The following is a 17970-nucleotide window of genomic DNA, read 5'->3' as shown; positions in this document are numbered from 1 at the left end:
CTAAGATCCCACAAGCCATTAGACACATCCAAAAAAAAAAAAAAAAATCAAATTTAGAAAAGAAACCCTAAATTTGCTGTTATAAAACAAAAGGAATTAAACAATTTCCCATGACTTCTCAATTTTCTAAAGATGCATTTCGTATAAAATAGTAAGTTTGTTTATATTGAGTTGTGTCATTGAGAGCTAAGGGATATGTAGATTGGGCTTCATTGAGTAGCATTACCACTGTTCTGGTAATTACCACTGTTCTGGATATTCACTTGCATATTTATTGACAAAGCCATTGGAATTGAAGAAGCTCTGTAAAAATTTAAAATTTCTTCAAGCACGCAGGCCCACAAAATTTCCCTTACCCTTTACATTTTTAACAGTGTCAGAACAACAATGGTGATATCTCGGCTTTGAATCCCTGGATCTTAGTTCCCCGACCAGGCATCCAGCCCAAATCTTCTGCAGTGGAAGTGCAGAGTCTTAACCACTGGAGCACCAGGGAAGTCTTCCACAGCTCCTTGAGCTCAGCACATTCAGAGAACTGAATGATCTTATTTTGCCTTTGCCATTCCTGACAAATACGTGTCTTCAGCTATGTTCAGTGCTGGTAGTGGGACAGACTCTTTGATTGCTCATGTCTTGGCAGTACGAAAAGCAGACCTTGTGTATTTGTTACGTCTAGTACAGGGATGTCTTTCAATATGAAAATACATCTAATGATGCGCCCCAGCAGTTTGAGAAGAGTAGAGTCAGCAATATGGAGTATATCTACAATTGTGATGGAATTTTTTCTCTATAGTAGTTGTTAGAGTTGAGAGGGATTTTAGTGGTTTGCAGGCTAAACTCTTTAAAGAGATCGTAAAGGTTAGGCTAGATTAAGAACTTCCCTAAATTGCAGAGCTGGAGCTAGAAGCAGAGCCTTTAGAGGTCCCATCTCTTGACGAGAATGGTAATATTAGATAGATTCAAATAAGAATAATGTGTAGTTGGGCACAAGGAGTTCAAAGCATTATTCTGCTTTTCTGCTGGTGTCATTTCAGAGAGTTAGCTGTCTCAAACACTTGTCTGTTTTATGAGTCCTTGCTGACATAATCCACGTCTAAATATAGTAGTATTATATACAATAGGATTTCTTTATATATTTGTATTTTTTTATAATGAGATGTCATGGCTAAAATGGAGTCAAAAGATATCTTCTCAGAGAAGTTCTTCATAAGCAGAAGGTTCTGCAAGCTTGCAGATCTGGACTTAATTGTCTCTAACGTCTTCTGTATGAATTGAGAATAAGCAAGGAACATCCATGTGGAGTTTTGGTTTGTTCTTACGTCCGATTCTTCTGTTCATTTTCTGTGTTCTTCATATTCTCTAACCCTCATCCTAAGAGCAGGAGCACCCTCGTAGATCTGAAGGGAGTTGTATGTTCCGTTCACAGGAGTGGGATCCTGGAATAATTGTTCAAATTAATTTTTCTAGGCAACTCCCATACTTTAATTATTTTATTCTATAAAATATACAAGCAAGTCAAATCTTGTTATGATGAATTGTCTAGCCTTACTCAAAATTAATAGCCAGTTTACTGGAACTTGAACTCATTTTGATAGCTGGAGACATTTTGGTAGATTTATCACAATTAATAAGCAGCTGAGCAAAGCATCTAAACAGTTTTTTCAACTTCAGTCCTCCCACTTTTCTTGGAGGTTACAGGCCGATTTTGATTGATCTTTCACATTATTTCCTTAAACTCTTACAATTTTTTTTTTTTTTTTGACTGCACCACACGCTGTGTGGGAATCCTTGTGTCCCTGACTAGGGATTGAACCTGGACCCTCAGCAGTGAAAGCTCAGAGTCCTAACCGCTGAACCAGGGAATTCCCTGCCCTTAAACTCGTAGAGGATTCTTTCCTGCATTTGTTTACTGGAGAACTTTCAGTGACGTTTGAGAAATAAGATCTGTTCTCTACATGGAGATGGTTTCTCTGTGATGCTCCCTGAACTTCACGTTGGCCCTCGCCAGAGATCTCTATTTTTACAGCTACGTGCGTCATTGTCATTTCCAGCTGATAAACGCGTGAATGCAAGTTCACATCCTTCCTGCCTTAGGACTTGTGGGGGCTTGGCTCCGGCACTGGGTAGACAGCAGGGAAGGTCACTGAGAGAAGGAGGTTAGTTCTTTCCTTGTCCCCCCATGACATTCTAAGCTGTGATAAATTTATTGTTTGATGCAGCTGTTGAACCCAGTCCTGTTGTTTTTTTCTCAATCTTCAACCTCCTCCGCAGCCTTTCTGTGGCTTTTGAAATCCACTCTCCCCGAGTTTCCCAACCGTGTACTTCTTTGATCCTTCTCCAGCGGCCTGTCTAAGGGATCTTTTCAGCCCCTACTTCTTCCACTTTCTTCTGCCAGTTCTTTTGGCATCCTCCCAAGCTTTATCTGGGGTCTTCTTCCTTCTCCTACCCTTTCATCTTTTCCTCCCTCAATTTACTTTCACTTTTTAAAATTCATGCTCTCTGTGTACATGTATTAACATGTTTATTTGGCACCTGCTGTGTACTTTGCACTATACTAGATTTTTGGAATGCATGAAATGAGATGCACACAGTCCCAACTTCCACAGAATTTACTCTTTCCCCAATTGATTCATAAATTATAATTATATGATGTGTTAATGGAGAAGTACTGGTTGATAGGAGAGCATGTAATTTAGGGGCCTGTCCTAGTTTAAGTGGACAGTGAAGTCTTTCTTGAAAATCATTTTTAGCTAAAATCTGAAGGATGAGTAGGGATTTCTGAGGTAACAGCAGGGAGTATTCCAGGCAGTAGGAACTGTAGACTCTAACTCAGTATTCTAATCACACGGAGCTTCTTTCAGGACTTAAATACACCATGTTTCTTCCCACCTCAGTAGGTGTTGAAACAAGTTGAAACAGTAGGTGTTGAAACATCGTCTTCTCTCAGTCTTAACCTAAACTGATTCTTCACTGCATTTCCTCCTTCTCCCCAGTTCACTGCATTAGAAATCCCGGAGTCACTGATTTCCTTTCAGACAGACCCGAGAGCTACCCTTTCTGCTCCCTTCACCCCTCTGCCTGCCGTGGAGCTTCAGGGTGTGGTCCCATCGCAACTAGATGCTGTGATGGTGACTGCAGTCTTAGCTTCCCGCCTTCTCTGCAAGTGCTTTCTTCCCCTGCCCTCCCCGGCATAGCCAATATGGACCTCTCGTTCTGAGACCCATTTTTCAGTTGTATTACTCCTTGGTTAAAAGACTCCCTGGTTAAAAGACTGGAGAATGAAATGGCAACCCACTCCAGTATTCTTGCCTGAAGAAGTCTGTGCACAGAGAAGCCTGGCAGGCCACAGTCCATGGAGTCACAAAAAGTCGGACACGACTGAATGACTGTCACTCACTGAAGAGACCTAGAGTAGATTCCTGATGCACAAAATCCAGACTGTCCTACTTTGGGTCCTCTGTTATCAGTCCTTGGACCTCCTCTCTCTAGTTCTGTTTCTCATTGCACACATTCTGGGACAAGCAGATATTCCACCTCTTTCCCCTGAAGACCTTGCTTTTTTCTGCCTTTTATTCTCTGTTCTAACTTTGGCCACCATGTCCTGGAAAGCTTTTCAACTACTGAAGCCCCCTGTGATTGCTTTGTCTCTGAACTCTACTTATAATATTTTCTATATTTCATATGTGCCAGTATTATTTCCTGACCTAAATTACAAGTTTAATAACACGAGACATGTCTTAGAGGAATTTTATATACCTAGTTTAGTATTCACCTAACTATAGGTACTTAATAAAGGCTTTGATGATGCCCAGGAGATTGATTTTTCCAGTTTTTTAAAAAATTGAAATGCATTTGATTTATACTATTGCATTATATTTCAGTTGTACAGCATACTTATTCAGGACTTGGCAAATTATAGTCCATTTTAGGTTATTACAAGATAATAGATATAATTCCCTGTGCTATACAGTAAATCCTTGTTGCTTATGTATTTTATATGTAGTAGTTTATAGTTGTTAATCCAAAACTCCTAATTTGTGTCTCCCCTCTCCCTCTTCCCTTTGGTAACCATAAGTTTGTTTTCTATTTCTGTGCGCTCAGAAGATTCATTTTGATATCATTTAGCAGATGCTGCCAATTCATTGCTAATCAAGGACTGTGAGTAGTTAATATTATAACTGTTGTGTCCTACACGTTGGACATGACTTGACAATAAATATCAATCTAGGTTGAAGACAAGAATAATTCATCTTACTGGGCTCTAATGCTCCAAGGTTCTCTTATATTAGTCAAGTTCTCACTTTTCACAGAATTAGACTTCCTTCTAATATTATAGCTATTTGCATAGTAGTGTTTTATAGTTTGCAAGTTTTACTTAAATGAATCATCTCATTTAATCCTCATTACAGCTTTTGAGCCAAATGGTATTATCCTTATTTTTTACAGAAGAAAGTAAAGTATAAAAAACTTAAATGAATGTGAATCACCAAGCTAGTTTTTATGGAGCCCAGACCAGAATCTAGGCTTTTGACTTAGAGTTCCTCTTCTAATTTTTTAAATATAATTTTTTTCCAGCTTTATTGAGATATAATTGACAAATGACATTATGTAAGTTTAAGGTATGTGTGCTAAGTCACTTCAGTCATGTCTGACTCTTTGCCTCCCTGTGGACTGTAGCCCATCAGACTCCTCTGTCCATGGGTTTCCATGCCCTCCTCCAGGGGATCTTCCCCACCCAGGGATCAAACCCACGTCTCTCACATCTCCTGTAGGCAGGCAGGTTCTTTACCATTAGAACCACATGGGAAGTCCAAGTTTAAGGTGTAAAATGTGAAGATTTCATGTATGTATATATTGTGAAATGATTACCACAGTAAGTTAGTTAATACATCCATCACCTTTTGTGGTGAGAGTATTTAAGGTCGTCTCTTAGGTGATTTCAAGTATACAACACTGTATTGTTTTAACCGTGGTTCCCATGCTCTACACTAGATCTGTAAAACTTAGGCGTCTGTAACTGAATTTTGTGCCTTTGACCAACATCTCTCCGTTTCCCCCAGCCCCTTCGTAACCCCCATTCTACTTTGTTTCTGTGAGTTTGACTTTGGGATTCTATACCTGAGTGAAGTCATATACTTGTCTATACAGGATATACTTGTCTTTCTGTGTCTGACTTATTTCACTTAGCATAATGCCCTCAGGGTTCATCCATGTTGTCACAAATAGCAGTATTTCCTTCTTTCTATGGCTGAATAATATTCGTTTTTGTGTGTATGCACGCGCGTGTGTCAGGTAGAGTGAGAGAGAGCAAGCTAGCTATCCATCCCACATTTCATCCTGTGACAGATGCTTAGCTCGTTTCATGTGTTGGCAATTGTGAATGATGCTGCAGTGAGCATCCGGGGTGCAGATATCGCTTCACGTTGGTGATTGCATTTCTTTCAGGTCCATACCAAAAGTCGGATTACTGAATCATATGGTAGTTTTATTTTTGATTTTTTTGAGGAAACTCCATACTGTTTTCCATAATGGCTGTGCCAGTTCCCATTCCTACTAACAGTGCAGGGTTTCTCTCTTTTCTCCACATACTTGCCAGTACTTATCTCTTTTCTTTTTGATGATGGCCATTCTGTCAGGTATGAGGTTGCCATCTCATTGTGGTTTTGATTTGCATTTCCTTGATGATTGGTGATACTGAGCACCTTTTCACATACCTGTTGGCCATTTGTGTGTCTTCTTTGGAAAAGTGTCTGTTCAGGCCCTTTGCCCATTTTAAATCATATTTATTTGGCTTTTTGGCTGTTGAGTTCTACGAGTTCCTTATACATTGAGGATATTAATCCTTTACCAGATAGATGGTTTGCAGATATTTTTTTCTCTTTCCATAGGTTGCCTTTTTATTTTGGTCTCCTTTTTTAGCTGCCTTATTTCTTTTCTACTAGAGAAACTACCCTTGATCACACCTAATCATTTTTTGCCAGAGACCTTTGTCCTGGTGTATTGCAGTTGTTCGGTAACTGATTGCTATAAAAAAAAGAATATTCATCAGCTGCTTTCCAGAATAGATGAAAAGAGGTTACATTTCTCTTTTTAATGGGTTAGTATTTCAATTAATACAGTTTTTGCCTTGGTATCTTTCTAAAAACTTTAAATGCAATTTGCTTATGGATGGTGTGATGAGTGAAGTCTAAAGCTAACTGGTATAGTTGGGTGTTAACTAGTTACTGTCCATATCTCTGGTAAACCATGTGTCCAGCACCAAAGCTAAATAATCAGACCTGTAGCATGCCTGGCCAGAAAAAGCCAGGCTGAGCTCAAGTATTGAAATGTCAAACTCAGAGCTCCCTCACCAAAGGAGGTCTAGACTTGAGACTGTGAATCTTTACCCCTTGCCGGTTCTATTTGATTACAGAGGCATGGCACTTGTAAAGCTTTAAAAAACTTGTTTCATGTTTTTAAAATCCCTGGGAGCTACAGAGTGGGTGTTCAGACCAAAAAGGCTGCTTCCTGGAATGTTTATGCAAAGGATCATTTTTAGAGAGTTATGTGGAATGGAATTGGGTCTGACGTCAATTCGCAGTGTGCTTTCTCTCCCCTGGAGGAATAGCCATATGTAGAGACAGATGTGAGACTTGAAGTCTTTTTACATATAAATAATGCTGAGAGAGAATGAGAACAGTACTGTGAGTTAGAGGTTGGGGAAGAACAGAGTTTGCTGCAAGCCAGAGATGACCAAGTTGTTTTTATATGCACTTTTTCAAACCTTAAGTTTTGTATAACCTATAAGCCTAAATGTGCACAAAACATAAATGTACATTAAATTAGTAATAATACAATAATAATAGAGCAACTACCTGTGTAATCATCACCCAGGTCAAATACTAGAACATTATCAGCACCCAGAAGTTCCCCGAGTAATTCCTTTGATCACTACCCCATTCCCTCTTTTGCTTATAATAAAAATGGTCTTGCTTTTCTCTTTAGATTTACTGCTTTTGTAAGCATTCCTAAACAACTTAAATTAGTTTTGCCTGTTTTTGAACCTCATATACATGGAATCATACTGCATTTTTATGTCTTGATCCTTTTGCTTAACATTTGTTTGTAACCACATGTTGATGAGTGTAGTGTAGTTTGTTCTCTTTTATTACAGTATAGATTTCATTGTATGGCTATATCACTATTGTTTTACTGTTGATCATTTTTTGGTTGTTTCCCATCTGGGCCAGCTGTAAATAATGCCACTTCGAATATTCTTGAACTTATCTTTTGGTGCATGCATTCCTGTTGGATATACATTAGCTTGAACCATGTGAAATTACCTTTTTTTTTTTTTTGTAAATCAGTCACGTATTAGTGATTCCATATGGTTCATTCTAATACCTAGGAGTAGAATTTTTGGATCATAAGAAATGCATATGTTCAATTTTAGCAGATTCTGCCAAATTCTTTTCTGAAAATTTTGTACCAACTTAATCTCCTGCTAGCAATGTATAAGAATCGCTCCACATTCTGGTCAGTACTTGGTACTGCAATTTTTCATGTAATTTTGATTGGCATTTCCTTGGTTACTAATGCAGTTGAAAACTTTTTGGTTTTGGCCACTTTGATTTCTTCTTCTGAAGTACCTATTCGAATTATTTGCCCATTTTTCTGTTGGACAGTCCATTTTTTGTCTTATTGATTGGTAGGTGTTCTTTATATATTTTAGACATGAGTGCTTGATTGTTAATATATTGCATATATCTTCTCTCATTCTTTGGCTCATCGCTTCACTCTCTTAATGGTATCTTTGATGAATGGATATTCCCAATTTTAACATAATCAAATTTATCCATCATTTCTTTTATAGTTAATACTTTTTGTGCTTGTCTAAAAGAACTTTTGCCATGCGTTAGATTTTGACAGTAGTCTCCCATATTATCTTCCAAGAGTTTTGCTTTTCACATTTAGTTCTGTAATCCATTTGAAGTAGATTTTTTTACTTTATCAGTGTTTTTTCACTGAAGTATAGTTTATTTTACAATGTGTTAATTTCTACTATACAGCAAAGTGATTCAGTTATATATATTCATATATACATTCTTTTTAAAAAATACTCTTTTCCATTCTGGTTTATCATGGAATATTGAATACAGTTCTCTAAGCTATACAGTAGGTCCTTGTTGTTTATTTATTGTGCGCAGAAGTCCAATTTCATTTCCCCTCCAATGGATATTCAGTTGTCCCAGCATGCATTAGTGAAGACACCATACTCTTCCCACTGCTCTAAGGTGTCACTTGTATCATAGATTAGGGTCCATGTGTGTCTGTAAGCTGTTTTATTTGGTGGTCTGTTCTAATCCAGCACTAATACCTCGTTGTCTTAATTACCATAACAAGTACCCACCTTGTTCTTTTCCACGAGTTCCTGGACTGTCCTTGTCCTTTGCATTCCCAAATATATTTTAGAATCAGTTTGTCAATTTCATCAAAAAAGTCTATTGGCATTTTTATTGAGATTGCATTTAATCTCTCAATCAATTTATTTAGAATTCACAGCTTTATAATAGTGAGTCTTTAACCTAGAAATAAGGTTTATCTTAAAGGTCTACTTTATGGTTTACTAAAATTTTTTGAGATAAAATTCATCATTTCAATTATTTTTGATTATCCAATTTACCATTTTAATCATTTTTAGGTATATAATTCAGTTGCATTAAGAACATCCATACTGTTATGCAGTCATTACCACTCTCTTATCTCCAGAACTTTTTCAGTGACTTTCAGTATGTTCATAGTGTTTCAGAACATTTCATTGCCCCTCCCCCAACCCACTGCAGAAAAAATACCCATACCCATTAACTCCCCCAATCCTTAGCAACCACTAATCTGCTTTCTATCTTAATGTATTTGCCTCTTCTGGACATTTCTTATAAATGGAGTTACACAAGAATGGTCTTTTGTGTCTCTTTCACTTAATATAATGTTTTCAAGGTTCATCTTTGTTGTAGTATGTATCCTTTTTAAGAAAGTGATATACCACTGCATTTTAGACCACATTTTAATTATATGAATATACCACATTATAAATTCATCAGTTGATAGACACTTGTCAATAAAATTCTATAATTTTTAATGGAGGCCTTGCCCATATTTTGTTAGGTTTATTTCAAGCCACATGTTTTCAAATCCTTGTGAATGGTACTTTTATAATATAATTTGAAAATATGTAATTTTTTCAGTATAATTTAATATGTTGTTTACTGCTGTTATGTAGGAATATATGATGTTGATTTTACATTCTATAAATAGTTTGAAGTTTGATAAACTCTCTTAATTCCAAACATTTTTCTGTTGACTCTTTTGGATTTTATGTATACCAATCATATCATTGTGATGAATAAATGAGTGTTTTTCTTTTCATTTCTTCTACCATTTGTTTTTTCCTTTCGTCTTTTGCTGCTGACTAGAATCTCTAGTGAAGTGTTGAATAGAGTAATGATAACAAGTGGCCTCGACTTATTCCTGCTTCCAAAGGAAAAGCTTTCAACCCTTCATCAAGGTTGAAATATGAGATTTGCTATAGATCTAATTGTATTTCAAATGGTCTTTATCTTAGCTGAAACCTGGCATTCTTGGACAACTCTTTTTTGGTTGTAATTTTTAAGCAACATTTAGATGAGGTCCTGAGAGTACTTTGCCTCTCATTCGGTCATTTTGGGCAGTTGATGTATGACATTGGCAGTCACACTGACTTGAGTCCAGTATGGCTCTACTGGGCTTCCCTGGTGGCTCAGACAGTAAAGAATCCACCTGCAATTAGGGAGACCTGGGTTCGACCCATAGGTTGGGAAGATCTCTTGGACGAGAGCACGGCAACCCACTCTAGTATCTTGCCTGGAGAATCCCCATGGACAGAGGAGCCTGGTGGGCTGCAGTCCCATGGGGTCACAAAGAGTCAGACACAACTGAAACAGCTAAATACCCACATGGCTCTACTGTAAACTTTTGTCATTTTGGTGAGGATTATATATCTTTTTAGGGTGAGAACTTATTATTTGTTTATTTGTTATTTATTTCTATATCGTTAGCACTAACTTATTAATGCCTAGTATATTGTAGGGGCTTAATATAGATCTTGAAAAAAATGAAGTTATATAATTTGTCTCTGAGTCTTGGATTCCTCATTTATAAAATACAAATTAATAATTCCTCTATAGGCCTTTATATAATGATTTCAAAAATGATATGTGTAACATACTTGCATGTAAAAAAAACACTGAAAATTAGTAGTTTCCTTCCCTTGAGATATACTTTCCTTTAACTGACTACATTAGTAATTAAGAGGGTTCTGGGACTGATTTCTAATGTTGGGGGTTGGGGGGGTTCCCCACAGTAACAACAATTCTCAGACACCATCTGGGCATCCTACAACTCAATGCAACTCTCATGCTGTCTACCCAGAGACAGCATCCGACTCCACAGATTGAGGGCTTAGTCCTACAAGACTGCCCGCTTCTCTTGCCTACATCAGATGCCAATCTCAAGCCCAGGTTGGTACCTGTTTCTGACTGGCTGGTGACAGACTGGGGCCATGACCCCCTTCCTGGACTTCAGGTACTGGTTGTAAGTCCAGGTTGTTCCTTGTAATTCTGATTGACTGGGTGTAAAGCAGAGTCTCCCACGACCCTCTCCTAGGGTTTGATTAATTTGCTAGAGTATCACACACAGAGAAACATTTTACTTACTAGAGAACTGGTTTGTTATAAAAGGGTATAATTCAGGAACAGCCAGATGGAAGAGATGAATAGGGCAAGATAGGAGGGAAGAGTTCGGGTCTTCATGCTCTTTCCACGTTCAGCACCCTTCCCAAATCTCCAAGCGTTCACCAACCTGGAAGTTTTCTAAACCTGGATTTTCAGGGTTTTATGGAGGCGTCCTGACACAGGAATGATTAATTAAATCACTGGCTGTCTCCAGCCCTTTACCCCTCCCCTGGTGACTGGAAAGACCAACATTCTATTCATATGGTTAGTTCATCTGGTGACCAGCATCCCTGCCATCTTTAGGGGATTTCCAAAAGTCACCCCATTAACCTAAGCTCAGTTGTGGTACACAGGGGCTACCTATGAATAACAAGACATTCCACTCACCATTATTGCTTTGAAGAGATATCAGGAACTGAGGATAAGAGTATAAACATTTTAACAAAAAAATGCTCCCATTGCTCTTATTGCCTAGGAAATTACCAGGGTTTTAGGAGCTGCCAGTCAGAAACCTTGGAAAAAGACCCCCCAAGAATATTTATTATAAATCATGTCACAGTGATGTTCTCCATCTTTGGGCTTTTATTTAACATCATAGAAACTTGTGTATTATATGATTTTGAACTGTGGTTGATTTACAATATTGTACTAGTTTGGGGTATACTGGCTTCTCTGGTGACTCAGCTGGTAAAGAATCTGCCTGCAATGAGGGAGACCTGGATTTGATCCCTGGGTTGGGAAGATTCCCTGGAGAAGGGACTGGCTACCTACTCCAGTATTCTGGCCTGGAGCATTCTATGGACTGTATAGTCCATGGGGTCGCAAAGAGTCAGACGTGACTGAGCGACTTCTACTTTGGGTATACAGCAGGTGATTCACACACAGACATACACACACATTCTTTTCAGAATCTTTCACATTATAGATTATTATAAGATACTGCATATAGTTCCCTATGCTATGCAATAAATCCTTGTTGTTTATCTTATATATAGTAGTGTGTACCTGTTAGTCACATTCTCCTAATTTATCCCTCTGCCACCCTTCTTCCTTTATAAACCATACATTTGTTTTCTATGTCTGTGAGCCTATTTCTGGTTTGTAAATAAGTTCATTAGTATTCTTTAGATTCCACATGTAAATGATATCATATAATATTCATCTTTTTCTGACTTACTTCACTTGTGATAATCTCTGGGTCCATCCATATTGCTGCAAATGGCACTATGTCATTCTTATTTATGGTTGAATGATATACAACATCTTCTTTATCGCTTCATCTGTTGATGAACACTTAGGTGCTTCCATGTTTGGGCTGTTTTAAATAGTGTTGCTATGAACATTAGTGTGTGTGTATTGAATTTTTTTTAAGTCTACAGATTTTTGATTATTATTATTATTAAAAAGGCTTAAAAATTTCTCCCCTGGCTTTGAGATGAGAGGAAGAATAGTTTGAGATGAACCATTTAACTGCAAAAGTATCCTACAGATTTTGTAGCATGTTCAGTTGAATTAATCAATTTTGTGAGAAGCACAGTACCAACATGGTTTTAAATTAAATGCATTAATAATTTCTTATGAGTACGAGTGGTCCTCTGATGTATCCGTATTGTGAGCAACTGGATGACTCTAGTTTTGCCAATAGTTACTATATACATTTCATAATCTCTACTCTTGCAGTCCTTGTATCTGCTTTACTGATCTTTTCTGCAGGGACAGTCCTTGTGTCTCTGTCAGTTCTGTTGAAGTTTGAAGGAAACAATGTGCATGATGTCTTTGAACTACTTATGAGGTATACGGTGACCCTGCTGGCTCTCTGTCAGCAGAGACGGGGCTTCTCACACATTAACATTTTTGTTTGATCAGGCCTCTCAATCTCTGAAACAAAAGGTGATAGTTTGGAAGGGAGCAGTAGTGAGCCACAAAAGAAAGTTTTTTGAGTAGGTTGTGGACTCTTGCTAGCTTCAAAAGTGTTTGTGAGACTAGAGAGACTTCATGCCCAAACTGGAGTCAAAACTCCCAGAGCCTACATGTATATTTGGCTGGGTGAGTTGATGTCTCCTCCCTCCCCCAGGAGCCTAAATAATACCCTAACACCCAGCACTCTTATCTGAGCGAAGAGAGCACTGATAACATCTGAGGACTTTGATGTTTGTGCTTCTAAAACCCTGCCTGAATTCTTAGGGTTACAATTTATCTTTCTTACCCTGAAAGGACCTTTGCAATTCCTGATAAGAGTTCATCTTTCTCCATTGCAGATTGACATCAGTAAATGCCATTATTTAGTGGATTTGGACACCATGAGAGAAACACCCCGGGAGCCAAAATATTCATCCAATAGAGAAGAATGGATCAACTTGGCCTACAGACCATTCCTTGATGCTTCTAGGTATGTGGCTTTAATCCTAAGCAATGTACTAGGACTAATAAGGATGAAAGTTGGAATCTGGGATTGAATAACTTCCAGTCCTGGGCTAACTCTAGTATCCATTTTATTTTATCTGTGTCCAGTTCCCTGAGAAATCTAAAAGAGTGCTGTCCTTTTCTAGGCATCAGAACGCAAAGTATATTCTGGTATCATCCAAATAAAAGAATCTATAAACAGATAGATCCACTGAAGAAGACACAAAATGTTTGACATTGAGTATTTTTGACAATAAACTTCAGCTTTCTTAACCAGAGTTTTCTAATACTGTTAGGAAGATTGACTATGTTCTTTGTGGAGCTAGAAATTCATATCGATTATTTTTGGCTCAGTCAGAGATGAGGCCAGGCCTTACTACATCTTAAGTAAAGAAACCAAATAGACTAGACCTTGACTAGCTCTTCAGAAAGGCCTCAGAATTCATGATAAGAGGGGAGTCAGGACGTTCAGGTAAAGCAGTAATGAATGGGAAAGAATTAGAAGGTATAGGTTGTCTGTGGGCCCAGGTCCAGGTAGACAGACAGTTGAAGTTCAAGGAGATTAAAGCTGAAGGAGCTCCAAGGAGGTCTCATAGGCAAAGCCCAGGATCCAAGAGGTCAAGTAAAAACCAAAGGGTGAAGGACCAGGTCTTGAGAGGCAGATTTGGAACTCAGAAACAGGGAAGAAAATATTTTCAGGAAGACAGAATGATCAGAACCTACTGATAAATAAGGTGAAGAATAACAACTGTCTATTGGATTTGACAGTTGATAAAAGCAATTTTGGTGGAGTGGTGGGGGCATAGAATTTGAGAGATTAGAGGGATTGAAGCAAAAATGGCAGGGAGAAACGCACCAAGATGGTGGAGTAGAGGGCATATGCTCAGCGCTTCTTACGAAAACACCAAAGTCATAACTAACTGCTAAACAATCACTGACAAAAAGAATCGCTGAAACCTACCAAAAAGATACCCTACAACCAAAGACAAGAAGAAGCCACAATGAGATGGCAGGAGGGGCACTATCACGATAAGCTCAAATCCCATAGACACCAGCTGGGCGACCTACAAACTGGAAAATAATTATACCATAGAAGTTCTCCCACAGAAGTGAACTTTCCAAGCCCCACATTGGACTGCCCAGCCCAGGGGTCTAGCAGCAGGAGGAGGAGCCCCCAGAGAATCTGACTTTGGAGACCAGTGGTATTTGAGCACAGAAATTCCACAGCACTGGGGGAAACAGAAACTCCCCTCTTGGAGGGCATACACAGGGTGTTATGGGCATCCAGATCCAGGGAAAAATGCAGGGACCTCATAAGAGACTGGGTCAGACTTACCTGCTAGTGTTGGAGGGTCTCCTATGGAGGCAGGGGATAGCTATGGCTCACTGGAGAGACGGACACTGGTGGCATGGGTCTGACAAGTGCTTATTGGCATGAGCCCTCTAGGAGGCTGCCATTTTCTAACTAAGACCCGGCCCCACCCAACAACCTGTAGGCTCCAGTGCTGGGACTTCTCGGGCCAGACAACCAACAGGGTGGGAACACAGCCCCATCCATCAGCAGACAGTCTGCTTAAAGTTGTCCTGAATAAACAGCTGCCTGATATAAACACACCCTCAGATATGGCCCTTCCCACCAGAGGGACAAGCCCCAGCTCCACCCACCAGTAGGCAGGTACCAGTCCCCCCAACTAGGAAACCTGCACAAGCCTCTTAAGACAGTCTCATCCACCAGAGGACAGACAGCAGAAACTAGATGAACTACAACCCTGCAGCCCGTGGAACGGAAATCACAATCACAAAAAGTTAGACAAAGTGAGATGGTAGAGGAATATGTCCCAGATGAAGGAATAAGATAAAATCCCAAACAACTAAGTAAAGTGGAGATAGGCAATCTACCTGAAAAAAAATTTAAGAATAATGATAGTAAAGATGATCCAAGATCTTGGGAAAAGAATGGAGCCAAAGATTGAGAAGATACAAGAAATGTTTAACTAAGACATAGAAGAACTAAAAAACAAACAGAGATGAACAATATACTAATTGAAATAAAGAATACACTAGAAGGAATCAGTAGCAGAATAATTGAGGCAGAAGAAGATCAGTGACCTAGAAGACAGAATGGTAGAAATCACTGCTGTGGAATAGAATAAAGAAAAAAGAATGAAAAGAAATGACAGTTTAAAAGACTTCTGGGATGACATTAAATATACCAACATTTGCATTATAGGGATCACAGAAGAAGAAGAGAAAGAGAACATATCTAAGAAAATATTTGAAGAGATAATATAATAACTGAAAACTTTCCTAACATGGGAAAGGAAACAATTATCCAAGTCTAGAAAATGCAGAGAGGCCTAGGCAGGATAAACCCAAGGAAGAACACACTGAGACACATAGTGATCAAATTAGTAAACATTATAGACAAAGAAAAAGTATTAAAAGCAACAAAGGAAGAGTACCAGATAATGCACAGGGGAACTCCCATAAGGTTATCAGCTGATTTCTCACCAGAAACTTTGCAAACCAGAAGGGAGTGGCAGGATATATTTAAAGTGATGAAAAGGAAGAACCAACAACCAAGAATACTCTACCCAGAAAGACTGTCAGATTTGATGGTGAAATCAAAAACTTTACAGACAAGCAAAAACTCAGAGAATTCAGCACCACCAAAACAGCTCTGCAACCAAGTCTAAAGGAACTTCTCTGGGGATAAAAAGGCCGCAACTAGAAACAAGAAAATTACAAATGGAAAAATTCACCAGTAAAGGCAAACAAACAGTAAAGGTAAGAAATCACCTGCACACAAATATGATATCAAACTATGAGAAGAGGAGAGCACAAATGCAGGATATTGGAAATGCATTTGGTATTCAAAGATGAGTAGGTTAAAACAGTATTGTTTATATATAGATTGCTCTAGCAAAGCCTTCTGGTAACTGCAAACTGAAAAGCTACAGTAGACACACACATGCACGCACACACGCACACACGCACACACACAAAGGAATCAAAACACAACACTGAAAGTCAATCATCAAATCAAAGTGAGGGGAACAAAAGAAAGGAAGAAAAAAGACCTACAAAAACAAATCCAAAGCAGTTAACAAAGTGGCACTAGGAACATAGATATTGATAATTACCTTAAGAGCTACCCCACACCCAAGCTCAGGGGCAGCAGCCGAGAGGAGCTACCCCACATCCAAGGTAAGGAGCAGTGGCTGCGCTTTGTGGGAGCAGCCATGAAGAGATACCCCTCGTCCAAGGTAAGAGAAACCCAAGTAAGATGGTAGGTGCTGAGAGAGCATCAGAGGGCAGACAGACTGAAACCACAATCACAGGCAACTAGCCAATCTGATCACACGGACCTCAGCTTGTCTAACTCAGTGAAACTAAGCCATGCCATGTGGGGCCACCCAAGACAGAGGGGTTATGGTGGAGAGGTCTGATAGAATGTGGTCCACTGGAGAAGGGAATGGCAAACCACTTCAGTATTCTTGACTTGAGAACTCCATGAACAGTATGAAAAGGCAAAAAGATAGGACACTGAAAGATGAACTCCCCAGGTGCCCAATATGCTACTGAAGATGCTGAAACTCCAATATTTTGGCCACTTGATACGAAGAGCTGACTCATTTGAAAAGACCCTGATGTTGGGGAAGATTGAAGGCAGGAGGAGAAGGGGACAACAGAGGATGAGATGGTTAGATGGCATCACTGACTCAATGGACATGAGTTTGGGTAATCTGCAGAAGTTGGTGATGGACAGGGAGGCCTGGTGTGCCGTGGTTCATGGGGTCTCAGAGTCGGACACGACTGAGCGACTGAACTGAACTGAAACAGATTAAAGGCTCCAACCAAAAGACATAGACTGGCTGAATGGATGACGAAAACAAGTCCACATATATGCTGTCTACAAGAGACCCACTTCAGATCAAGGGACATGTACAGAACTGAAAGTGAGGGGATGGAAAAATGCATTCCATTAAAATGGAAAAAAAAAAAAAAGCTGGAGTAGCAATATCATAGCAGACAAAATAGACTTTAAAATAAAGATCTAGTACAAAAGACAAAGAAGAACCCTACATAGTGATCAAAGGATCAATCCAAGAAGAAGCAGCTATAACAGTTTTAACTATATATGCGAAACATAGGAACACCTCAATTTAAAGGCAGAAATTAATACTGTTTAGGTTGGTGCAAAAGTAACTGTGATTTTTGCATTGTTGAAATTTGCCATTTGATATTGGAATACATTATAAATAAATGTGGTTAAGTTATACATCATTTTAATGCACATTTCTTCATTTTTTTTTTTGCTAATGACTTAATACTTGCTGTTTATTTTATATTTATTTTAGACTATGGGTATACTGTTAGACAAAAAGCAAATTTGGGTGATTTTCTTGAGTTCAAAATGGGTTATAAAGAAGCAGAGACAACTTGCAACATCAGCAACACATTTAGCCCAGGAACTGTTAATGAACATCCAGTGCTGTGGTGGTTCAAGAACTTTTGCAAAGGAGATGAGAGCCTCGAAGATGAGGAGCTTAGTGGCTGGCCTTTACCAATCAGAAGCTGATAATGACAGTTGAGAGCCATTATTGAAGCTAATGCTCTTACAACTACACGAGAAGTTGCCGAAGAACTCAGTGTCAACCATTCTATGGTCATTCGGCATTTGAAGCAAATTGAAAAGGGTGAAAAAGCTTGATAAGTGGGTGCCTCATGAACTGACTGGAAATCCAAAAAAATCATTGTTGTGAAGTGTCATCGTCATCTTTTTTTATTCTGTGCAATAACTGCAAACCATTTCTCA

The 17970-nt window shown here is 38.8% G+C and overlaps 1 protein-coding gene across 2 annotated transcripts in view; it reads left to right on the top strand.

The window, feature by feature from the left end:
• ALG9 (ALG9 alpha-1,2-mannosyltransferase) overlaps positions 1 to 17970 on the top strand; it is a 113264-nt gene that overhangs the window by 70416 nt on the left and 24878 nt on the right. For both annotated transcript variants that reach the window (XM_005215881.5, XM_024975743.2), the window contains exon 14: positions 13007 to 13137. In XM_005215881.5, coding sequence (XP_005215938.1) covers positions 13007 to 13137 — 131 coding nt within the window. The remainder of the gene's footprint in view (positions 1 to 13006; positions 13138 to 17970) is intronic.

Source organism: Bos taurus, chromosome 15, assembly GCF_002263795.3.
Source record: "Bos taurus isolate L1 Dominette 01449 registration number 42190680 breed Hereford chromosome 15, ARS-UCD2.0, whole genome shotgun sequence".
In the NCBI taxonomy this organism is placed as follows: Eukaryota; Metazoa; Chordata; class Mammalia; order Artiodactyla; family Bovidae; genus Bos; species Bos taurus.
This window is presented reverse-complemented; position numbering and strand designations above follow the sequence as displayed.